Source organism: Verticillium dahliae, genomic scaffold, assembly GCF_000150675.1.
Source record: "Verticillium dahliae VdLs.17 supercont1.2 genomic scaffold, whole genome shotgun sequence".
NCBI lineage: Eukaryota > Fungi > Ascomycota > Sordariomycetes > Glomerellales > Plectosphaerellaceae > Verticillium > Verticillium dahliae.
This window is the reverse complement of record NW_009276916.1, coordinates 2,388,825-2,412,959: the sequence shown is the minus strand read 5'-3', so window position 1 is coordinate 2,412,959 and position 24,135 is coordinate 2,388,825. Positions and strand designations below refer to the sequence as shown.

Here is a 24,135-nt window from a genome sequence, read left to right as displayed (position 1 = left end):
GAAACCGACGCCCCTACAAGCCCCCACTTTTGGCGCCGCCCTGGTCGCGCACCCGGCGCAAGGGGCCCTACGCCTGCTACTACCTCCACGTCGAGCCCGGCCGCGCCTTTCTCGGCGGCGGCCTGTGGTGTCCGCCCGCCGAGCAGGTGCGCGCCCTGCGCGCGAGCGTCGACGCGCGCCCGGCGCGGTGGCGTGCCGTCCTCAACGGGCCTGTCTTCAAGCGGATATATCTCGAGGGCAAGGGCAAGGGCGGGGGGGACGAGGAGGCGGTGGATGCGTTTTGCAAGGGGAATCAGGAGAATGCGCTCAAGACGAAACCAAAGGTATTTTTCCCCTTCCTTTTTTTCCCCTTCCTTTTTTTTCCCTTCTTTTTTTTTCCCTTCCTTTTTTTTGATATCTTTCTTTCTTTCGTCAATCGCGTTCAACTCCCTCAACTAGAGCTTGATGCTGATGATGGTGCGTCGTCAGGGCTGGGAGGCAGATCATCGTGACATTGAGCTCCTCAAGCTGAGGAGCTACACGGTGGGGGCCAAGATTGAGGACGGGCTCTTCGCGCAGGAGGACGCGCAGGAGAGGCTGAAGGACATGGTCGTCGCGATGGAGCCTTTCGTGAGTTCCCCTTGCACACTGCAATGGTACGTTGTCGTTGCTGACGCGCCAGATTACCTTTCTCAACCGCATAGTCATGCCGGACCCTGGGGATACGAGCGACGAAGAGGATGAGGCTGCGCCGGAGGGTAGTGATGATGACGACGAAAGCGAAGGAGAAGGAGAGAGTGAGGGTGCTGCTTGAGATGACGTAGATTCGGAGACTTTCAAGCTATCGCCAGCTTCAAACAACAATAATCGATTGGATAGCACGACCGGAAGGCCTGACCGTACTGTTGAATCATGGAGGCGACTGCAAAACTACACGAATATGCACACATGACGCTGCACTGGAATGGGACATTGCGTGTTCAACTCATCATCATGGCTGTCTATATTCAGGCGGCTTTCAAGTCATGCCACATTACTGTACATTTTTCGCGTCCTCTAGCATCCGCACACGTTCAACCGGCCAACAGCTGGGTCGTGGTCGCTCACAACATCGGCGAAGCGACGCCACGAGGACACGTGGATGTGCTGGAGTTTGGCCTTGTCGTTGACCAAGGAAGGGCTGATCAGCATGTGGTCAAGCTGCTGGGCATTGCCGTCAAAGACGTAGCTGTAGCGCTCCGTAGCCGGCAGGCTGTGCTTGCTCAGGCTCGTCAACTTGTGCTTCTCGGTGAGGAGCTTCATAGGCGCGACGAAAGCAAACTCGTTGAAGTCGCCAGACACGACGATGCGCGCCTTGGGATCCTTGGCATATAGAGTGTCAATGAAGGCGCCGATGCTGCCGGTCTGGAGCAGGCGCTTGTCGACGCCGTTGTTGATGGGAGGGCGGTTATCGCCGTGGAGGGTGGAAGAACCACCCTTGGAGCCGTTGTGGACGTTGATGGTGAAGAAGGGCTTCGTCTTGGAGCCCTTGATGGCGCGCCAAGAGGCGGCCAGAGGCTTGCGACTGTTAGCCCAGGCAGCGTCGTTGGCTACGTCAATGCGGCCGGGGTTGAAGGACAGGGCGGGGCCGTCGACGACGACAGTCGAGTCGAGGCTGCCGCCCTGGTTGGGCTTGTAGACCTCGAGGACATCAGGACGGTAGAGGTACTAATCACAACTTATCAGTCAGTGCTTCCAAGGTCATCATCACGGGTCGACTCACCGCGGTCTGAATGTTGCCTCCGGGCTGGCCACCATCCTGGTTACGGATGGGGTCAACGTTGAGCCACTCGTAGACAACACCGCTCTTCTCCTCGATGGCGGCAGCAAGCGTAGCAAGAGTGATGTTGGCGCTGACAATCAGGTCGTTGGTGGGGCCGTTGCTGTCCTGAACCTCCTGAAGGAAAATCAGGTCAGGAGTCTTCAGGTAGTCGACAATCTGGTCAGCGACGTCGGGGAGGTGCTCGGAGCCGGGCCACAGGTTCTCAACGTTGTACGAGCCAAAGGTGATGCCTCGGCAGTCGCCGCTGCTCTCGAGCGTTGTAGGGCTCGTCTCAGCAGAAGACGCAGACTCAACCTTGACAGCAGTCAGGGGCAGGATACGGTAGAAGCCGAAGGAGTAGGTGACAACGCCGGTGATGTCGGCAAGCTTATCGCCCATCTTGGACTCCGGGTTGCGGGTACCATCGAGGGGCGAGCCGATGAGGACGGTCTCAGGGTTAGCATCTACGTCTGCGGTCAGCCAGGTGTCGCGCAACCTCAATTCCAAGCTCGAGTCAACTCACCCTTGTCGAGCATAGAGATACCGCCGTGCTCGTTGCGACCGGTAGCAGTCCAGGTGCCGAGGACCCAGGTGTCGCCGAATTGGTTGGGACGGGTCATGCCAACGGGGGCCTTGACGGTGACAAGCTCGCCGTTGAGAGCCTCCCAGAAGTCCAGGCCGTACTTGGTGGGCTCGAGCACAGGGTTCACAGCAGAAACACGGCGGACATCGTTGGGAACGGCAAAGACATCGCCGCCGTCGAGGCTCGTGTACTGCTCGGTGGGCGGGCTGGGAGTGTCCTCGCCAATGACATAGGCGACAACGGCGTTGTTGCGCGAGACAACCTCAACGTTGCGGGGCGTGGCAAGCTCGGTCAGGTAGAGGTGGGTGTTGGTGGACCTAGGGCGTTGCGCGCGTCAGTTATGCTTAACACTAGCGGGGTTTTGGCCGCCCTAACGGTCATGCACGCACCTGTACTCGAGAATGGTGCCGTCAAGCTTGATGATGTCGCCAACAGCAAGGTTTGCGCCGACATTGCGGTCAAAGACGTAGACGGCCTCAGAGGTCAGGTCGTCGTCGTCGGGCACGGTGGAGCGGATCCAGACACCGTTGGGACCCTTGGCGAGGACGAGGCCTTCAACAGCCGTCACATTCTGTCCCTGGAGCGGCGACAAGAACTTGTTGCCGTTGATCTCGGCAATGGTGGTAGCCGCAACGGCACCGGCGAGGGAGAGAAGGGTGGCGGCGACCTTCATCTTGGAGGATCGAGGAGATCGCAAGATGGTGATGCGAAGGTCGATTAGCAACGAGACGACGAGGAGGGACCTGCAAGGAGGGACGATTTCTCGTGAGATCGGCGGCCTGGAGACTCATCTAGGAACAGAGTCCGGGGATGCTACTTGGTATTTGTAGCTGCCAGCGCGGCCCGCCTTGCATCAACCCTGACCTAGGTACGACGGACCCTCATGATGGGGCGGACATCTGGGAGTGCACACCAGCCAGATGGGAGGGCGGCCATTTCCGAAGGCAACAGTAGCACGGGGGCCTGTCTCTGATCGCGGAAAGGACATCGGCGACGGGGATTCGTCAATGGATGAGGTGGTCCAGCGCAGGACGGCAGATCCAAGAGATGGAGATGGCCGGCAGGTCCCGACATGGGTAGGGGTGTGTTATCAGCTGCCCTGTTAGAGTGCGCGTTGCCTGGCACGTTTCCTGCGAGCCTTGTAGAGGGCAAAGGGGGCGATCAGGACGGGCAGAGGCTTGAAGAGGCGCGCGTTGCTTTGCCTGCATGTTGAATAGCGCGTCGTTGGGCCGAGCCCCGGCGTGTTCCTCATTGGGAAGGTGAGGGCTTCGAGGGGGGAGGGAGGGGGGTTCGGATGGTTGGGAGAGGCGAGTACTTGGAGGGTGACCGGGATCTTGATCTTCTCCGCCGTGGAGACTTCCCCAGTGGCCCAAGCCGTTCTTAGGAAACCATGCTTGGAAGGTTATCTCCACCAATTACGAGGGGTCGTAGTCCCTCGGATTCGAGACTGTGGATGGTAGAGGTGTCGGCTGGCGGCAGGAGAGAGATGGAGATTACTCTTCTCCGTGGCTGGTTGGATGAAGATTGATGGAAGACGAGATGGAAGGCCATGTTCAGTTGAAAAAGGAACGACTTGGCCTGGAGAGGATGGCGCAGAAGAGACAAGACGGCAGCCGGCACATGCCCGCCACTTCCTGGTCCTGCCCCGCCATTTGCTGTGGCTCGGGCGGCCCCCTGTACGCCATCCCCTGTACGCCATCCCCTGTACGCCATCCCCTGTACGCCATCCCCTGTACGCCATCCCCTGTAGCGCATGTCCCCTGTGGTTTGGAGGGTAAGTCCCCTATCGCGCGGGCCAATGAAAGCTATCACGTGTAGAGTTATCTGTCGAGGGCCCCTCCTCTTCTTTGCCTGGCCCTGTAGCTGAATGCAAGGAAGATGCTGCCAACACGTGCCCGACCTCGGACGAAGGCAGCATGCCTCGTTCCTTTCCCCTGCACATCCGGCCTCCACCGAAGAATCATGGCAATGACTACTGCTTGTTCGCGCTTCTATCAGCGGAGGAGACGACCTCCCTCACGATTACGTTCTACCGTACTTATCGACCAATGGCCCGCCGAACCGAAACCGTTTCTGGCCTTATTCCTGATTAGGCTCGGCCCGGGACCATGCTACTACAATCTCTCCAATATGGATATCTATCCCTCGGCAGGAGGTGATCCTCACAAGCTCACCCAACCCTTGACTCGCTGAACACACCACCCATCGACCGTTGCAGCGGAGAACTCCCAAGTCCCAACCGGGGAGTGCTACGTGCGCCGACTCGTTACCATCCCGCGATCCTCCCATGCAGCTAGGAGGATCTGCACTCTCCGCCAGCGTGGTTCTAGGCAACGTGGCACGCGACTACGAGCCTGCCATCCTATCTCTTGCATATGTAACCCCTCTTCAGCCGATTAGGCCGTTTTTCTTGATCCACAACAACATCTTGAGGCTGCGTAGTAGGATGAGTATAACGGAGGTACTGGTTGTCTCGATTTCCTGGGGCCGCTCTCCTGTACTTGACTTGACGCCTTTGAAAGTGATGTGCTGCTGACAACAGACGTGAAGACGATGAGGTCTGAGTATCTGAAGGACCCCTCCTAAGGCTCTATAAGACACCTTATGGTAACAATTTTCCGTGATCGTACCTGTCGACACAGGATTGTCATTTGCGACCCCTTCCTCGTCTCTGTGCTACAGATATCCAGTCGCCTGAGTTTGGAGTCCTGAGCTTGGTCGAATCACATATAATGATCACTGATAGGAGCGTTAAAGATGCACTCGGCATGGCCGGAACTCGATCACAACAGGGGACATTAGCCACGCAGGTAGATTCAATTTCAAAATAAAGCGTGGGTTGAATCATGGTCTAGTCCTGAAATCTCACACTGGCCTATTTTCGACATGAACTTGAAGGCAATTACTTAACTCAAGGTGGTTGGTTGATGCTTGCTGACACAGATAAGGTAGCGTCCTTCACAAGCGCTCAAATTGGCATGGCGTCATCACAGGCGCAAATGGTGTTTCCTGTCAATGTGAAAACGTACCAGCACATAAGAAGATCACAGGCAGCACACATCATCAGCGGAAAACAAGTTGATAGGAGACACAGACATTGAGAGCTTGAGTCATGGCACCCATCATCTACCTCGTCCGTCACGCCGAGGCGGAGCACAACATCTCCAAAGACTTCACAATACGAGACCCGCCCCTCACTACAGCCGGCAAGGCCCAGGCATCAACTCTTGCTGCCACTCTGCCCGAGCCAGCGTCCATCGACGTCGTGATCACGTCTCCACTGACGCGCACGCTACAAACCACCATCGCCGGCTTTCCGCACCTCGCGCGAGGGGGTGAGACGGGCGGCGCGCAGCTCATCATCGACGCAGACCTCCAAGAGCGCAGCAACCTTCCCTGCGACACCGGGTCGGAACGTGCGGATCTGGAAAAGGCGTTTCCGCATCTCGATTTCGGACACTTGGGGGAGGACTGGCTGGTCAAGGAGGGGTTCTATGCCGCTGATGATGAGGCCGTCGCGAAACGAGCGCAACGGTTCCGCGACAGGTTGCGCGATATTGCGACGTCTCTGGGTCAAGGAGGAGATCGAGCGGGCGGCGAGGGACGGGGTGCGAACATAGTCGTAGTCACGCATGGCGTGTTCATGAAATTCCTCGCTGAAGACCAGTCCATCGATCTGCCCAAGGCTGGATGGAAAGCATTCGGGCTGGGTAACAGGGAGGATGGAGGGGCTGTGCTTGTGGCGCAGGAGTGAAGCCCGCCGTCGAAACGTTGGGACATCACGGCCACGTGCGTCGGAGCCTCAGCACGCCCCTCGAAGCCTTTCAACGAGGGTACTGCAAGAGATCGTTTGACCACACAATTTTTCACATGCCAGGGTGATTTTCTTCTCTGAGGCACGAGTCAATTCAAATGGTCTGGTGGCCGCTCCAGTGGTATCATTCGTGCCAAGCCTGAATCAAACTCTAAGCGGAAGCTATATCTACGTCGCACGTGCAAACCATTGTACCGTCCCTGTTGCAAACACTTCATCCAAATGGCCATTCAAGGTTCTAAGCACATGAATCACCTGACAGAAAATAGACCCTAATCAAAATGTCATTCGGTGTCTGGCCTTCCCGCCCTAGCGTTGGCGCTTCAACCATCGACGTAGTGCTCATCGCCAAAGTCCATGTTCGTTGCGTACAGAGTCAAGGTCCCGAGGGACATGGGACATCCAAAAAGTCAGATCTTTGTCTAGGATGCGGAGCCGAAGGCTCAGTCGCTGCCTGTCGCAGCGGTAGTCTCTCTACGCCGTGGCCGTTGCCGCCACTCATTTCAAAGTCTGCATGACTGGCGGCAATGCTTGATCTTCTAGACCTTGCAGGCACATCATGTGTCTCCGACAAGCGGGGATTTCGCTGCTCTTCTGCTGGTACTCGAGGAATCCCCGGTGCAGGATTGGGTTTGTTCAGGATCAGGCCAACCATCTGTTTTTTGAAGACGCCCTGCCACTTGCAAAGGAAGGCGGCAATCTTGTAGGTCCGATTCTGATCTAGTTCTCGAGTTGCTTTGTTCTTCACCGCCATCATATCGGCGTGGATGGGGACGTATAAGGATCCGAGGGCGGCGAGAACAGCGGTAACAATGGAAGACCATTGGCCTTGAAAATAAGAGTCAGACCTGCATGTTATGATGGTAGTCGGGAGAAACAAAGTCTCAAAGAAGGGTGGATACATACCTATGCTGGACAATGGCTCAGTCTCGTATATAGCTGAGCGGAGTGGAAGTTGCGCTCCCCAACAGCAAGCACCCCTAGTCCGGCGCCTCCAAAAAGAACAATGTTGAGGATGGTAACGAATGTCTCTCTTGGAACGCCTAGCAGCCGGAGAATGCGTTTGAACGCCCCACCTCGCTTCTCCTCAAGGTCTAGGATCGCTGCGTCTTGTGCAGGTCTGTGGGCCGTGTCTACACCTCCCTGCATGAAATTCATGCTACCATCACCGCTAAGTTGCTGCCCCTCGTCTTGGGCACTGCCGTGGGAGCCATATACGTCTGTTTGGACGCGGAGCGCCTTCTCGCGTAATATTTTATTCATCATGTATAGTAGGCACACGCCAGCATGCACGCAACAGCCTGCCGACAAGAGGGTTGCTGTGCGAAAATTGAACAACTCAGGTGCTGGGATAACATAGATGTTATTGGCAGCACCACGCCGCAGAGCCGAGAATGGCCCATCTGTCGTTGAACAAGTGAGGCCGCAAGTCGTGCTAGGGCCGTACGGGAATTTTGTAGAGTCGATGAGATCGGCACTCGTACTGTCAGTGAGCAGGCATTCGTGGACCTGTGACCGGTAGAATTCAACGGTAAGGCTCAATAAGCCTATGTAATCTGAATCAGCTTCGTGGAGAACGAGGCAACGGCGTATCAAAGAGCAGAGAGAGGATCAAAGAGACTCATCTCAAAGCAAGGGAGGGGGAAAAGGAAAGAAAGTCTCTCACCTGCCAAATTCAAGCAGGCCCAAACGAAGATGGTATTACGACCAGGCGCCGCAAAGTAGGTTCGACTCACTTGCGCAGCTACAGGAGCAGCGAGGATACCAAGAGAGCACAACTGAAAAACCCCGAATATATCCATATCTATTGCCCCTAGGACGTGGTAGGTTATTAGCACCGCTGACGCATGGCGTCCGGCCGAAACCTGACAGACGTGTGATGTAGGTGGCTTACCATCGACATGATTTGCCGCAAGAACGATGCCGTGAAGAGCGGCAACGATGGGGAAGAGCAGGGTGGCCGCGAGAAATGTATTTCTTAGCCACTCTATCTTTCGGGCAATCACGCACGTGACGAGAAGAAGGTAGAACCTGAGACAGCATGGTAAGAGATGAGGTCTATCATTCCCAGATCTAGTGACTACTAGAGATCGGACCAGCCCGACTTGGCATGGATCAATGCTCTGGAAGGACGAGGGACCCTTGGCGGACGGGGGATCGGGAAGGGTAACATGGCATACTCACAGCAAACGAGCTCCGAATCCATATTGTCCGGAGAGGGGCCAAGCACAGATGACCTGCAGATGCGAAGCAGAAGCAATTTTATGATCCTCATGAAGGCTTGACGCAGATGGGCTCGTGTCGTCGTTGTTGAAGCGTGGCACGATCATGGTGCGGGGGGGCAGAAAGATAGCAACATACAAGGTGGGAAACAGAGTCGCTAAGGAGTCGAAAGAAGGTTGCGAGAAGGGAGAACACATAGAGGCCAATGCCCAACCCACGTGGAAGAGACAGCGGACGACATTGGGTATCCCTCACTGCCTGTCTACCACACCGTGGTATCAGGTAGCAGGTCAGATAAATTTTGGGTGTTACACAGGGCTGTGTTGTGAGCCGGCGAGGGAAGAGGCTGCGTGTCTGACGCTATGCCCACCTCATACACGATGTGCCTTTGCAGCTGCATCCGTCAGACATATCATGCCGTGTGTCAGCGGCTGTCCAATAAAACAGAGGGATGCCTCATGCCTTCTTGCTTCCCGAACAGCCTATACCGGGAAAGTAGCCCCTCAAAAGTGATGAGGATAGCAACAGCAGTAGTGCCGGGTTCGCGGTCATCAGGTAAGGTATCTAGACGTCAACGTCCTGTGTTCCTTTCACGTCACGTTTGGGGTCCCGGTAGCATGGTATCATGGTTTGAGGGACCTGTTCGCTTGGCTCAGGATCTCCGAGCCAAGAAACAGACGCGAACTTTCTGTCGGTGCCAGCTCTCGGGAACATGGCAGCCCGACCAGTGGCCCGACGGCATCAGAGTCGAGGGCAGGGCTGGTGTCGGCAAGCCCTACTAGTGGATCGATTCCAACGACCTCAGCTGGAGGATATCTCGGGTTCTTGCATTACGAGCACATCAAAGTCAGGTTTCCTATGAATTTCGCCACGGCTCCCATCATGGCCGATCTTTTCCTCCTCGCCATTGGTGCCATTGGCGGGAAGGAGGTCCGCCAGGGCACGCTGGGCGCCAACAACATCTCGCCTCTCGACATCATGCTCTTCTTCATCACCTTGGCCTACATTGCCATCTCCATAGATGCCTCGGGGCTCATTCGTTTTCTCGCCTTCAAGGTCCTCCAATGGGGAGGCAACAACGGCCGCCGTCTCTAACTCTACCTCTACATGTTTTTCTTTGGGCTCACGACGTTCATTGGAAACGACCCTGTGATACTGAGCGGCACCGCCTTTCTGGCGTACATGACCCGCGTATCCAAGGATCTGTCGTCTCCTCGCGCTTGGATCTTCTCCCAGTTCGCCGCTGCCAACATTGGGTCTGCCGTTCTCGTTTCGAGCAACCCCACCAATCTTGTCCTTTCTGGCGCTTTCGGCATCAAGTTTATCCACTACACGGCTAACATGGTTGTGCCGACCGTCATCACGGCCCTTGTCCTCTACCCCATCCTGCTGTACTTGATCTTCACCGAGCCCGGTTTGATTCCTAGGCGCATGACCATGTACCAGCTGCCAAGTCACTTGAGCAACGTGCCGCCTGCAAACCCTAACATCCCAGCCGCCAAGGACCTTGCCGTCACCGAGCTGAGCCACCGCGCGCCGAGGGAGGCTGGACAGACAGCGAGCGCCCAGGACGGCGACTCCTCGCGGGACTTGCTGGCCCTCTAGGAAGTCCTGAATCCTTTTCTAGACACCAAGTCGGCCATCGTTGGATCGGTCATCATGGCCACCACTTTGATCACGTTGCTGGCACTGAACGCGGCGAGTACAGGCACCGGGGAACATCCCGTGTTCTGGGTCACACTCCCAGCCGCCTTTCTCATGTTTTGCTGGGATGTCGGCTGTGGCTGGGAGAGCCGGCATACGACCCGAGAGATTGCCAAATTCGGCGACAAGAAGCGCCTCCAAGCCTTGGCTGTACAGCAGGCGAACCCCGCGCTAACCATCACAACGTCTTCCGAGCACGTAGGACGGCAGACAACAGTGAATCCTTCCGATGAGAAGGAGAGCCAACCTGCGAGTGCTGATGGGCAGCTCGTGACAAGGCCAGAAAGTATCGTTTTAACAATCCACGAAGCAACCCAATGCCCCGCCAGAGCGAAAGAACAGGCAACATGCGATCCTGGAATAGAATTCCTAGGGAATGCGCCGCATGTCAGTCATGCCGAGCCGTCTCCCGCGTCGCTTGATACCTTTGGAAGTGAAGATTTCAAGGCTGAAAACATGGACACAGCGCGCCGGAAGCGACCTAGAACACTCGTCGGTTCTTGCAGAGAGTTGGTCGATTGGCTTCGAAGTCACATTTCCTGCTACCATGGCCGTCTTGTCGCATCTTCCCTTGGCACTCATCCCTTTCGCCTTTGCCATGTTTGTGCTCGTGCAGGCGCTGGTGTCGAAGCACTGGGTGGCCACGTTTGCGTACGGGTGGAAACACTGGGTCGACAAGACGGGCGTTGTAGGTGGTATCGGCGGCATGGGATTTCTATCTGTCGTTCTGTGTAATGTGAGTTTCTCTCGGCGGGAGCGCCTCGTCTCCATACGAATAGGGGCAGTGTCGAGGTCTGACATGTGCGTCCTTGTTAGTTTGCCGGCACCAACATTGGCACTACGATTCTCTTGTCGCGCGTCATCCAGACATGGGAGGAGATACATCGCGTCGGCGGCTCGCAGACCGACAGCCGCACCTTTTGGGCCACGGTGTACAGCATGGCCATTGGCGTCAACTATGGTGCCTTTAGCGCAGCGTTCAGCGCATCGCTGGCCGGGCTGCTGTGGCGCGACATTCTCGCGAGGAAGGATATTGAGGTCACCAACCTCGACTTTGCGCGGTTCAATCTGCCGATCATCAGCGTGTCCATGATTGTAGGTTTGGCGGTGCTGACCATACAAGTCCACATCACGCCAGATGGGACGGTGAGTTGAACCACTGGAGCTCGGCTGTCGTGGGCGGCTGTGCAGAGGTGAAGTCGGTTGAGGGATTCCAGGTCGAACTCATGTCGTGACACGATTCGTATCAGGGTTCGGACTCACAGGAAGGAGCATCGCCTCCAAGATGGAGTTGGCAAGGGGGAGGCTTTCATGGTGTAATCAATCATGCTGCACATATGCTTATGATAGCACAGAAAGTCTAATGCCAAAAATGACCCTTTGGGATTCCGGCGACAAGGGAGCTTGCGCTGTGGGTTGGCGTCGGGATTCCATGACATGGTGCCATTGTAGGTGCGCGATGATGCCCCACGGGGATCCCCGCGAGATTCGAACCTCCCCAACGTGCCACGCACGGGAAGGCGACACGGTTGCTGCTGGTGCCGCGCAGTCGTGGTCAGGAGAATGGAAAGCGCCTGATTCGACAAGGAGGTCCCGATTTGCCGATTCATCAAGAAAGGGACGGAGCTCGCGTTTCGCGTTTTGCACCGAGGGGCACGTGAGGTGTAGTTCTTTGGTTCCCTTGGTTCCCTCGAGCGTGAGGGGTTCCGAACTGGGTCCCTTGTCTGCAGTCCCCATAAGGCGTGTCTTGGGCTGCATGTCTGGACGATGCGGCGGCAGTTGGGGTCGGCTAAACGTGGGCGCGGACCGGATGGGCGTCACCGCACGATCACCCCAGACTCTGCGTCGCCTGTCAGGGGGCCCTTCAGCGGTGTCAACCCCCTGGATATACGCTTAGCCGGCATGCCATGCGCCCCCCCTCCCCTGAGTCCCAGGACAATCGAAGCCGCGCCCAGCTTCCCCCCGCGGATTGCCGAGCTACGTTGCCGCTACCGTGACGGACGGCTGCGACGATGAGAATAGGCCTCGTATGATTCGCGGCCACGGTGGAGGCGCCTCTGAACTGTGGCCGCCACGAGTTCGGCAGCGCGGGGGGAGGAGGAAACTTTTGGGGACGCTGCGAAAGCCTGTTCGGCATCGCGCCTGGCGAAGGTTGGAGCCACTGAATGCGATAAGTAGTCGGTCTCGCCCCTGGGTCTCGGAGGAGAGGAGAGCCATTCTTGTTCCATCAAACATTCTTGCATGTCCTTGTCGGCTATATCACTACGCCCTCTCTCTCCCCCAGAGCCTCCGAGTCGCATCATTGTCCGTTCGAGATACCACCACCTGACGACAACGCCCCAGACAGACACTTGTCACCATGGCAGCCAACGGCACCACCAACGGCCACACCAACGGCCACACCAACGGCCAGGCCAAGGGCTCGTCCAAGTTCGACCCCAACTTCACACAGCATGTCATTGATCTCATGAGCCCCGAGACGGACCCCCGCCAGCGCGTCATCCTCACGTCTCTGATCCGCCACATGCACGACTTTTGCCGCGAGGTCGAGCTGACGCAGGACGAGTGGGTCACGGGCGTCAACTACATCAACTCGCTGGGCCAGGCGTACAAGAAGAACCGCAACGAGACGTGGCGCGTGTGCGACATTCTGGGCATCGAGTCGTGCGTTTTTCTTTCCCGTCCTTATTTTCTTTTCCGTCCTTATTTTCATTCCCTCTGTTGCTTCCCTTCTGCTTCGGCTGCTCTTGGCCTCCAGACCCCAGACTAACAAGACAAGGCTCGTCGACGAGATCAACCACACAGTCGAGATCCCCGACGGCAAGGCGCCCACGTCGTCGGCCATCCTCGGGCCCTTTTGGTCGCCCGAGACGCCGTTCCGCGACCTCGGCGCCAGCGTCGTGCAGGACATGCCGGCCGACGGCCAGCTGACGCACTTCCACGGCGTCATCCGCGACGTCGACACGGGCGCCGGCATCCCCAACGCCGTCTTCGACATGTGGCAGGCGTCGACCAACGGCAAATACGACGCGCACGACCCGGAGAACCAGTCGCGGCACAACCTGCGCGGCAAGTTCCGCACCGACGCCGCCGGCCGCTTCGACTTTTACTGCCTCAAGCCGACCGAGTACGCCATCGACACGTCGGGCCCGTCGGCGACGCTGCTGCACATGATGGGCCGCCACCCCTACCGCCCCGCCCACATCCACATCATGGTCACGCACGACGACTTCCTCGGCGTCACGGCCCAGCTGTACCCGCGCGACGACCCCTACCTGTCCACCGACACGGCGTGCGCCGTCAAGGACGACCTGCTGCTGGACTTTACGCCGCTGACGGGCGACAAGAATGGCGCCGTGCTCGACTGCGAGTACAACGTGACGCTGGCGTCGAAGAAGTACAAGCCCGAGATGACCATGCTCATGGGCAACGCCAACCAGGACAACTTTTAGGGGAGCGGTTCTGCGGCGTGGGTGGATGGGTGGGAGGAAGCAGACTGCATGCATTGGGTGTAAAAATGACGAGCCATGTTTTTAGTTATGCATTTGGTTAATGCTGCATTTTGGTTAATCATTGGTTAATGTTCCACTGGTTATGGTTAATGGTTTTGCACTGTCAAACAATACCTTCAAAGACCTGTGGGTTTTCATCCCAATGTGACTCTCGGCCCTGGGGCATGTATGTGTCATCGTGAAAATATACTGAATGGCCAGCTGAACAGTATAACCTGCTACTGAAGCTAAGGTACCTACATAGCGGTATAAAACGCAACGCCCATCCAGTAATAACCAACTAGGCCATTCCATCTCGTCATGGTGATCGAAGACAGATCTGCTGGTTCACATCGCACATCACCATCACCATCAACGATGCAGCGACGACCCCGCATTTCATCATTGCTCAGGAAGCCGCGACGCAGTGTCGAGACCTGGCAGGAGCTTGTGGGGCTACGTCCTTCTCCAACAGGAAGAATATTCATCCCCCTTTCGTCTTGGGTGCCGACCTGATCCTCCTCATTCCAACCCACTTCAGCTACATGTACTTCACCTACCTTACTTACCTACTCCAGCTTCAGACACATCGCGTCAAGCAGCGCAGTGCCCTACCCGCCGTTACGCAGACACCCTGTCGTGCGATGCCGGGTCGGATACGGGAGACAGGCGCCGTCGCACAACACACGCCTTGATTGAACATGCCGTGCTTCCCCTTCCCACGGCTACCGCACGTCACATCTGCCGCCGCATTTCCCGATCATCCATCCCAGCTGCCCCACACGTCCCACACGAGGAACACCTCAGGCGCGGGAAAAGGAGGGGGAGGGGCACCAGGGAAGAACCCAAGGGGTCAAAGTAATACCACGTCGCCCCGGTCCAGACAATCTGATAGCATCATGTCAGGTCCATTTCCTCTGACCCCAATCCCGGCTTACACCGACCGACGCCGCCCCTCCGTTTGCCGATTTCAGCGTCCGAGGTTCGTGTCTTTTTGCCAGGTCCATTATTGTTCGCTTCGACATTTTTCTTTGCCATCCTGTTCACTCTCTGCGTCGTGTCCCTTGGCTAGTTACTCCGTCATCGGCTGCCTGTCCACTCGGCTTTCCACTCTCTACTTGTTCCTCTACTGACAGCCAGAAACGACGCAGCTCATGCAATCCTTGACTTCGTTCCTCGTCCGAAGCAATCACACCTTGGCGTCGGCCAGCCGACTGTCTTCTTCTCTTCTCACAGCGCACCGCAGCCACGCCTGCCGAGCCTTCTCGACGACGCCCAAAATGCCTGTCCATCACCTCATGATAGGCACCTGGACCCCACCGGGTGCCATTTTCACCGTCGCTTTTGACGATGAGAAGCTCACCCTCGAGCTCGTCAAACGCACCGAGATTCCCCAAGACGAACCCATCTCATGGATGACCTTTGATGTTTGTTCCCACGTGCTGCCACATGTTCACATCTCACTGACATGCCCCCCCCAGCACAAGAAGAAGAACATTTACGGCGCGGCCATGAAGAAGTGGTCATCCTATGCCGTCGAGTCCCCAACCTCCATCACCCACACGGCCTCCCACCCCATGACCCACGAGCCCGAAGCCTCGTCCGCCTCGACCAACACGCGCGCCATCTTTCTCCTCGCCGCGCAGAAGCCGCCCTACGCCGTCTACGCGAACCCCTTTTACAACCATGCCGGCCACGGCACCGTCTACGGCGTCGACGAGGCCGGCACCCTCGCCGCCGACCCCGTCCACCACTTCCCCCTCGACCCCCACTCGGGCATCCACGGCTCCGTCTTTGACCCGACAGAGTCGTACCTCTACTCGGCCGATCTCCGCGCCAACAAGATCTGGACCCACGCCAAGGACCCCGTCACGGGCGCCCTGACCCTGGTTGACGGCCAGGCCGCCCCCGACGCCGGCGACCACCCGCGCTGGACCGCCATGCACCCCTCGGGCACCCACCTCTACGCCCTCATGGAGGCCTCGAACAAGATCCGCGTCTACCGCATCAACCCGACCACCCACGTCCCCGAGTACACGGGCGCCCACTACCCCCTCATCCCGCCCGGCATCCCCAACCCCAAGACCATGTACCGCGCCGACGTCTGCGCCCTGACCCAGTCGGGCCGCTACCTCTTCGCCTCGTCGCGCGCCAACGACTTTGGCCTGACCGGCTACATTGCCGCCTTTAAGCTCCGCGACGACGGCGAAATCGAGCGCCAAATCTGCCTCAACCCCACCCCGACGAGCGGCGGCCACAGCAACGCCGTCGCCCCGTGCGACTGGTCCGACGAGTGGGTCGCCATCACCGACGACCAGGAGGGCTGGCTCGACATGTACAGGTGGCAGGATGAGTTCCTCGCGCGCGTCGCCCGCCTGCGCATCCCCGAGCCGGGCTTTGGCATGAATGCCATCTGGTACGACTAGTCTCTGCCTGGCCCGATCGCATCGATCGCATTCGATACGGAGGTAGATCAACGGATAGAACAGACAAAGATGCCATAGAAGAAGAAGAAGAAGAAAAAAAAGTTATAAATTGAACATGGAACATGAACCCTGCTACCCCTGCCCCTACCCTCTTACCCCTTTCCCTACCTAGCTAGGCCTGTGTACCTATTGCCATGCCTGCACTCGAGGTTGCGCTCCGCCCCCCAGTCCTTTTCCCCCTCAGCCCTCATTTTGTACATCCGCCTGCGCCCGAGGCCCAAAACCCTGATCCTACAGCGAAAAAGGACAAGCACACCTAAGGCTTGCCGCCCTTCTTCTTCTTCTTGTTCTTCTTCTTCTTCGGCCCTACGAGCGTGCCCTCAACGTTGGACGGCGCCGTCGAGGGACCCGCCTCGTCCGCAGCCTCGGCCTCCTCCGACTCCTGCGCCGCGGCCGCGTAGGATATGCTGTCTTCCTGATCGCTCTTCTTGGCCGGTTGCCGGTTGCCCGACGTCGCCGACAGCTTGGACTCGTTGTCCGAGTCGGAGCTCGCCGCCTGGATGACAATCTTGCGCACGCCGCTGCTCGTCTCCACAATGTTCTCGCTGATGCTACCGCTGCGAACAAGCGTCCTGCGGCGCGGCGTGACGCCGCCGCCGCCGCCGCCGTCCTCGTTGGCGCTGATGATGCTGCCGCGGCTGCTTGCCCGGCCATTGTCCACGGCGACGGTGAGGTCCGGCTTTGTGGTCGACGTGGGGCTGGTGTTGCTGCTTGTGCCGGCGCCGGCACCGCGGGGCTCTTCATCCTTGATTGTCGGCATCTGCAGCTCGGGCACGGCCTGCGTCGTCTCCAGGGGGACCAGATCGTCGTATTCCTGGGCGGCGAGGCGCGCCTGGGCACCGCTCATGCCAGCCCCGACATAGCTCTTGCGTACCGCGTGGACGCCACCCTTGCCTGTGAGCTTGGGTCGCGCAATGAGCGGCGTGTTCTCGTCCTCAATGACCTCGTCGTCCAGAAGACGAGACTCGATCAGGTCGCCGGCCACGGAGGCGGGACGGCTCCTCTGCGCAGGAGGTTGCACAACAACTTGTCCACCCATTGCCGTCTTCTTAATCTTGACCGTCGTCGACTTGGTATCCCTGGGGTTCGTGTTACGGTTGGATGGGCCAAGGTGCTTGAGCTGGCGCTTGATCTCCTCGAGATTGGCCTTGACCGGTACCGTGGTGGCCTGCATCCGTCCATCGGGGCCCGCCGAGCTTCGGCGCATCAGGAACGTTGCCGTCTTTCCAGGGCTCGTAGACATGTTGGCGACGTCACCTTGTCCGCCAAGTGAGTTGATGCGCTTATCATGGGGCTCTTCGTCATCGTCAACATCAATGAGCTTGCCGTTTCCGTTCTCGTTCGCGCGGTTGGCCACGTCCTCCATGTCCTTCCTCATAGGTCGAGCTTTGGGGGCCGGGGTCAGACGGCGAATCGCCTTGTGGACGTCAATGTACACGTCTGACTCGTCGATGATTTCCCTGTTCAACTGTTAATTGACGATTTCCGAACACGATGAGAAAGTGTACCTACTCTCCGATAAGCTCCTCGATGACGTCCTCGAGAGTGACGACACCGAGCGCGCCGTAGTCCTCACCAGGAGACTCAGAAACCAACACCATGTGAGACTTGCCCTCCTGGAAGAAGTTGACGATATCGAGGCAGCTGGTCTCGGGGCGTGTCTCAGGCAGCGTAGCCAGAGGGAAGTCCTTGACCTTCCAGGCGTCTTCGGGGTCGTACGTGATGAGAATCTTGACCAGGAGCATGCCCACAAAGTCTCTGGGCTTGCCCGGCGCATGAATGGGGATTCGAGAATAGCCTTCCGATAGGATTCGGTCCATGGTCTTCTCGTCGAGGACAGTATCCTCGGCCATGGTGAAGACGTCGTCCATAGGCGTCATGACAGTTTCGACAGATTTATCCTTGAGGTCGAGAACGGCGCTGATGATGGTAACCTCATCCTGGTTCAGGCGCTCGCCAACCTCGCCGAGGGACTTGTGCAACGTGACGAGAGTCTTGAGGCCACTCTTCTTGTAGATGGTGCCGTGGTCCTCGCCGAGTGCCCAGTCGAGAAGCTTGGCGGTGGGCCAGGCGACGGGGGCCATCAGCCACATCATGACAAGCACGGGCTTGGCCATGATACCGCCAATCTGGAGGCCGTAGCGGACGCAGATGGACTGAGGCACCACTTCACCAAAGATGACGATAAGCACAGTACTGCCAACAACAGCGGCAACGCCACCGCCGAGACAGCGATCGAGAACAACGGGAAGAGTCTCGTTGACGATAACATTGGACAGGAGGAGCGTAACGAGGACCCAGTGCTTTCCCTTCTTCAGCAGGTTATAGACGCGTTTCGCGTTCTTGGACTGAGGTTCGTAGGGGTCGCCGGCCATGACCTGAAGGTATATGCTGTCCTGACCCATCAAACTGGCAAGGGTTAGCGACAGGGCGCAGGAGATGAAGGGTGCTGCTGTACGTACGCGATGGTCAGACCGGCAAAGGCGCCACCGAGGAGGACAAGCACGAGAGAGACGATGAAGAGGACGGTTCGGGTGCTACCCGTCTCCTCGGGCACGTCGTCATGGTGATCCCTGATGCCCAGAGGCGCGCCTGCAACAGAAGAGACCCCCAGGGTGAGAGCCTTGGCCAGGCCAATTACGCCCGTACGGACGATGCCGAATGTGCCAGAGGCATTTCCGGGTCGCGTTGATGACCTCGTGGTCATCATATGACGGTGCTGTGCGAAGGGCGTTCGTTGATGGGCGCTGTGGATGTTGGAAATGGGGATGATTTCTCGAACAAGGCGCGGACGACAAAGATACCTGCAGTCGGACGCCAAAGGTTGGGAGCAGGGCAGTAGGGTTCGTCTCGAGGTCGTCGCGTTATCTCAGAATGTAAAGGTGGCGTCGAGTCAAAAAGAGCTGTGGCGACACTTTTGAGGGGGTCGGGAGATTGGTTCGTGTCAGTAAGGTGTTACCCGAATGCCGTAAGCCCGATTCTCGAGAAGGCAGATGCGCAGCTCGGGATACTGAGGAGCAAGCCGACGAAACCGATTGACAGGAGGACAAAGTGGGATGTAGTGACGAAGCCGAAGCTGGCGGCGACGTTTGGATGGAGAGATGGGTTTTTGGTGGGCAGGAAAATGAAGTCAGAGCAAGCAGGAGAGCCTAGAGCTGCACTAGGAGGGAGCTACAGGCCGCAACGAGTCGGGAACTGGAGCCCAGACGAGGGGGTCTTTTGATGACGCGCGATTGAACCCCCTTGATCATGGAAATACGTACCTGTGATTGGCGGGCTGGACGACCTTTGCGACTGGGGCACGGAGCACAGACGAACGCCTGGAGGGGACCCCTGCTTGGCAAGTGCTTGAGCCTGGTACGGGCCATCTGGGCGAGGGACCTGGCTGCCCACCAAGCACAGAGAGCCGCAGCAGATACTGCCTAGGTAGGCACCTACGATCAGACAGACACAAGTACCACAGACCATCGGACATTGCCCGAGCCCAGAGAGAGGGGACCCAAAGGCAGCCAAGTCGATCAACGACCAACACCATTCATCACAGAGACTCGGCTGAAGAGTCAGTCTCATGGGCCTCACTCATGTTCATTCTCGTCAATTGACCTCAAACGCTGTGCTTCTCTGCCTAACTTGTACTAATAGACCAGTTGATGGCCTCTGCTCAGGCTCCAAGCTCCTCGGGGTTGCTTGCATCGATGGAGTTCGATCCACCGCCGCCCAGTGACATCACCAAAAACCCCCCCTTTCCCTGCCGCAGCCGGGCCCTCTTCCCTCTGCCTCTCCACCTGCTTCCGCCTGCACATGCAAAATGCCTGCCTCGTCTGCAGTCGCACGCACAGTGCAAGTGCAATCCATCGCATCGTGCTTGCCATCCTGTTCCACTCCTGCTCCACCATGTGCCCGTACATGTACATTACATATACCTACCTGGTAGGTACCTATATGTATGTACGGTACATGGTAGCGCGCCCCTCCCCATCTGCTGACTTAGAGCTTCACCAGACTCACATCCAATATGCCCTCAGTTCCCTTGAGGTCTGCCACAACCTCAGGGCTGACCCCATCAACACCAAGGATCATCAATGCCTCGTTCTCCTCGTTTCCGTTCTCGCCTTCGACTCTCTTTCTCTTAGCCCCAGCATCGACACTTGCCACTTGCATGAAGCGAATGTTCACGCCGTAACGACCCAGCACCATGCCGACACCTCCAATCTTGCCAGGCTCGTCATAGTTGTGCAGCACCAGCAGCGTGCCTTCGGGCTCGAAAGTCGCGTTGAAGCGATCCAGCCGTGAGATGTAGATGCTTTGGCCCGAGACATAGCCCTCAATCACCTGTTCGCTGCCTGGCCGGTCATCGTATGACCGGAGCGTGACGAGGCTCGAGTAGATGGCGTTCGTCCGGTCGCCGCTGTGCGTCTCGCTAATGACCACACCTCGCTCCTTGGCGATCATGTTGGCATTGACAATGTTGACATCGCGCCCGCCAGCATCGCTGATCGAAGAGACGAGCCCTTTGACCAGCGCCGCCAGAAGCGGCCGCGTGTTGGAGATGCCAGACAGCTCGCCATGATACACCAACTCAAACTTGCGTCCTCCCACCATGCCGCCTTTGCTCCCTACGAAATGCTGTGTGTAGAGGCCGCCCATCTTTTCGATGAGCCGAACGAATGGCTGCAGTTTCTTGTATTCCTCGGGCAGGATGAGCGGCGCGTTGACAGCCGCCGTTGGCATTCCGCCGCCGAGAATCTCGACCACCTGCGTGCACACGTCCATGGACACGTTTTCTTGTGCTTCGACCGTTGAGGCGCCAAGATGGGGTGTCGCAACGACCTTGGGGTGCCTTGTCAACCGGGCCGCCGTTGAGTCTGCCACGGGTGGTTCCGATGTGAAGACGTCGAGGCCGGCACCCGCGATCCAACCTTCGTCGAGCGCCGTCAGCAGCGCGGCCTCGTTGTAGACTCCGCCACGAGCAACGTTGAGCACGCGGGCCGTCTTCTTCATCTTCTTGAACTCATCTTCCTTCAGCAGGTCGAGAGTGCTCGCCATGAGTGGCGTGTGAATGGTCAAAAAGTCGACATCTGGAAGGATGGTCTGCAGATCTGGCACGAGCTCGACGTGCGCCTGTCGAGCAATATCCTTGCTGGCGTACGGGTCGACCGCCTTGACCTTCATGCCGAGCCCAATGGCCATGCGTGCCACCTTCATGCCGACCTTGCCGAGGCCGATGATGCCCAGCGTCTTGTTGCCCACTTCGACGCCCACGAGCTTGCCGCGCTCCCACTTGCCGTCCTTCATCGTCGTGTCTGCACGACCCACGTTCCGTGCAGTGGCAAACAGCAGGGCAATCGTGTGCTCGGCCGCCGCGAGGATGTTGCCGGCTGGCGAGTTGACGACAATGATGCCGTGCTGGGTCGCGGCGTCGACATCAATGTTGTCAACACCAACGCCAGCTCGTGCCACCACCTTGAGTTTCTTGCCTGCCGCCAGCACATCTGCATTGACTTTTGTCTCAGACCGCACGATCAGGGCATGGTAGCCTGGGATCGCGGCAATGAGCTCCTCTGCTGACAGGCCGAGCCGGTTGTCTACATGGTACTTGTCTTGGAGCAGCGCGAGGCCGTCGGGTGAGACCTTTTCGGGCACGAGGATGCGGGGCTTGTCGGCGACGAGGGAGGACACGGTCGAGGTGAATTGTCCGATTGCTGAGGGAGCCATGTTCGGTAGGGTTAGGGTATGCACGGTCAAAGTAGATTCAATTGGTATCACGAGCAGACACGGTTGACAGGATGGATGCGGGGGACGGGATGGAGCTGATGAGGAATGGATAACCAAGAGGCAACAAAGCAGGACGCCGCAGGTGCGACCGCCAGAGCTTTTAAGGCGCCCGTCGGTCTCACGTTCTGTGAGCGTCCAGTCCAGCTCAACTTGGGTAGCCGCCATCAGCTCATTGTCCAACCTATATTACTTGCAGATAATAGGTGCTTACAGCTCGAGCTGCTCTCGACCTTTGGGGGGAAATCAGCATGCAGCTCTCCCTCGCCCAGGCTCCCGTTTCCCGTCGCGAATGGCCTCCCACGCGTCTCGACCAGGCACACATCGCAAGCCACTAATGCGATTTACACATCACCGTCTGCGGCTCCCCGGGCTGCGTCATTCAGCCTATAGCTTTTCTCTCTTGGACGATCTCACAGTTGACGCTACTCCCTACCGTCAGCCCGCGCAACCCCCTCACCTGACGTACGACATAAACCTTTCTGTCGCGTTTCCTCCCCCCACGTTTGAACTAATGCAGCCCGATCTGCCGTCCCCCGCATTTTGACTGGTGGGACCTTGATAGGGTCGACGGAGCGCGGGGGCGACGGGGTGGTCTCAGGTTGTGGAATGCCCGGGGTTCATTGGGTGGTTATGGTGCTTTTGTTTCCATGGGGGGCGAGCTGCGTCAGCGACACAGGCGATGGATGGGTTTGTTTATGTGTCTCGTCGAGTGCGATCCTTCTGCTGTTTCACTCAGGTTTAGGAGGTGGCCATGCTGCGGTTTCTCGGCTCTCGACATCACTTGCAGACCTGTGGGACCTCACACGATTCGATCAACAGATGTATAGGGCAAGTCGCGACAGAAGATACTCCATGGCTACGTGGGTGATTTTATCAGAGGACGTCTTGAAGCTGGGAGCTGAGGTGAGCCTCTGCTGTGTCTCCGAGTGTACACTTGTTCGACGCAAGAGAGCCAGAGGGCGCCAATGGGCTTGCCACGATCGCGAGAAGAAACCTGTCACGCCGTGCACGGCAGCTTCGTGGTCATCGCCGTGCCAAATGAAGCAACGAGACTGCGTCGCAGAGAGAACAGGAAGATGGCCGCGAACCAGCAGTGGAAGTTCACCAGTCTCAGTCGGTTTTGAGAGGCGACATTCTGAGATGCTGCTTGCTTCTCGAGCTTCTTAAAAAGGCTTCTGTCCTTCGTGATGTACTCTTTCCAGCAGATATCCTGCCCCCATTATCACACACACACATGGACCACCCCCCCCTGACTTCTGCTCTTAACGAATACATTGAGTCCAAAATGAAGGTTGCCACTGCCCTCACACAGGTTCTTTGCCTGGGAACAGTGTGGGCCCTGAAAGGCAAATTCAGCTTTTACAACGCGGGGTTGGACATTGGAACGATCCAGGCCAAGTCCAGGTCGTATGTCTACATTGGCGCCAACTCTTTGATCGTAAGTCTGCCAAGCATCGACGAGACTCCCCAAATGTATCTTGTGGCGTCTAACCGAGGATGTTGCCTAGAATGGTGAAGATGGGACGCCTGAGGTGGGCCAGAACGTGTCGTTCACAGGCACGCGGCTGCTCGACACCTGGATTGCCACGGACGTGGACCTTCTCGGCTGAGACATCGGCTTGCTGTGACTATGGTGCTGCTCAGTCACTGCCATTGCCTGGGCGATAGGTCTCCGGAGGTGGCGGGCTAGGGACCAGGTGGATGCGTGCCTTTGGCGCTGCAGTCTGGCCATGTTCATCCTGGAATGTTCGTAGCGCTACAGACAGTGACGCTGTTGGTGCTTCTGCATCAATACCAAGTTATTGCAGATTCTCAATCTCCTGATTTCGAGGACAAACCACTTGTGTCTCCCAAATGAGTCTCTCCATGATTCTTAACGATCCTCAAAGCCCCCCTGAGGCGTGCTGAAGATCTTGCCGGACGGATATCAAAGTCGAACCGGGAAAATGTCCAATCGATCACACTCTACGTAATCTGGCTCATCTTCCAGCACGGAGCCAAATATTAGGCTGATTCAGGACTACTGTAATGACGGCGCAGCACGTATACAATTTCCACACATAGATAGTTCGGACGAAAACGTGCTTCGTGTCATCTGATGCTACCATGGGCCCGCCAACACCCGGCGGTGAACGTACTCTATGATGTATGATGTTGATCAAGGTAGGCGAGGTGAACGAATTAGGTATGTATCTTTGACATCGAGGCCTGTGGGACTTGTCAGTGAATTTCGAACCTACATTCTCGGTCCATCTCTACTCTGGCCAGAAGTTCACGTC

General features: G+C 57.5%; 9 protein-coding genes across 9 annotated transcripts in view; 6 read left to right on the top strand and 3 right to left on the bottom strand.

The window, feature by feature from the left end:
• The window catches only part of VDAG_01603 (uncharacterized protein), a gene marked incomplete at both ends in the record, with an annotated part of 1,837 nt that extends 1,044 nt beyond the window's left edge, over positions 1-793 (top strand). Inside the window, 3 exons of the mRNA XM_009650489.1 lie at positions 96-323; positions 439-609; positions 662-793. Of these exons, the coding sequence (XP_009648784.1) occupies positions 96-323; positions 439-609; positions 662-793 (531 nt within the window). The remainder of the gene's footprint in view (positions 1-95; positions 324-438; positions 610-661) is intronic.
• A 242-nt stretch (positions 794-1,035) lies between these two features.
• On the bottom strand, positions 1,036-3,036 carry VDAG_01602 (endonuclease/exonuclease/phosphatase family protein; the record flags this gene model as incomplete). Its single annotated transcript, XM_009650488.1, has 4 exons — positions 1,036-1,686; positions 1,742-2,250; positions 2,304-2,680; positions 2,753-3,036. 4 exons carry the CDS (start codon positions 3,034-3,036, stop codon positions 1,036-1,038), a joined length of 1,821 nt encoding a protein of 606 aa, XP_009648783.1.
• A 2,439-nt stretch (positions 3,037-5,475) lies between these two features.
• VDAG_01601 (phosphoglycerate mutase family protein) lies at positions 5,476-6,117 on the top strand (the record flags this gene model as incomplete). The annotated part of the gene is made up of 1 exon (XM_009650487.1): positions 5,476-6,117. One exon carries the CDS (start codon positions 5,476-5,478, stop codon positions 6,115-6,117), a length of 642 nt encoding a protein of 213 aa, XP_009648782.1.
• A 2,900-nt stretch (positions 6,118-9,017) lies between these two features.
• VDAG_01600 (uncharacterized protein) lies at positions 9,018-11,254 on the top strand (the record flags this gene model as incomplete). The annotated part of the gene is made up of 6 exons (XM_009650486.1): positions 9,018-9,172; positions 9,252-9,456; positions 9,601-9,996; positions 10,104-10,302; positions 10,571-10,835; positions 10,921-11,254. The coding sequence occupies 6 exons, from the start codon at positions 9,018-9,020 to the stop codon at positions 11,195-11,197; spliced, it is 1,497 nt and encodes a 498-aa protein (XP_009648781.1). The 3' UTR covers positions 11,198-11,254.
• A 1,209-nt stretch (positions 11,255-12,463) lies between these two features.
• On the top strand, positions 12,464-13,556 carry VDAG_01599 (chlorocatechol 1,2-dioxygenase; the record flags this gene model as incomplete). The annotated part of the gene is made up of 2 exons (XM_009650485.1): positions 12,464-12,768; positions 12,884-13,556. The coding sequence occupies 2 exons, from the start codon at positions 12,464-12,466 to the stop codon at positions 13,554-13,556; spliced, it is 978 nt and encodes a 325-aa protein (XP_009648780.1).
• A 1,319-nt stretch (positions 13,557-14,875) lies between these two features.
• Positions 14,876-16,021, top strand: VDAG_01598 (carboxy-cis,cis-muconate cyclase; the record flags this gene model as incomplete). Its single annotated transcript, XM_009650484.1, has 2 exons — positions 14,876-15,022; positions 15,077-16,021. The coding sequence occupies 2 exons, from the start codon at positions 14,876-14,878 to the stop codon at positions 16,019-16,021; spliced, it is 1,092 nt and encodes a 363-aa protein (XP_009648779.1).
• Positions 16,022-16,337: 316 nt separating this feature from the next.
• Positions 16,338-18,788, bottom strand: VDAG_01597 (MAM3 protein; the record flags this gene model as incomplete). The annotated part of the gene is made up of 3 exons (XM_009650483.1): positions 16,338-17,541; positions 17,594-18,490; positions 18,544-18,788. The coding sequence occupies 3 exons, from the start codon at positions 18,786-18,788 to the stop codon at positions 16,338-16,340; spliced, it is 2,346 nt and encodes a 781-aa protein (XP_009648778.1).
• A 928-nt stretch (positions 18,789-19,716) lies between these two features.
• VDAG_01596 (D-3-phosphoglycerate dehydrogenase) lies at positions 19,717-21,796 on the bottom strand (the record flags this gene model as incomplete). The annotated part of the gene is made up of 2 exons (XM_009650482.1): positions 19,717-20,004; positions 20,090-21,796. 2 exons carry the CDS (start codon positions 21,794-21,796, stop codon positions 19,717-19,719), a joined length of 1,995 nt encoding a protein of 664 aa, XP_009648777.1.
• A 1,294-nt stretch (positions 21,797-23,090) lies between these two features.
• Positions 23,091-23,466, top strand: VDAG_01595 (uncharacterized protein; the record flags this gene model as incomplete). Its single annotated transcript, XM_009650481.1, has 2 exons — positions 23,091-23,294; positions 23,365-23,466. The coding sequence occupies 2 exons, from the start codon at positions 23,091-23,093 to the stop codon at positions 23,464-23,466; spliced, it is 306 nt and encodes a 101-aa protein (XP_009648776.1).
• Positions 23,467-24,135: the final 669 nt, after the last annotated feature.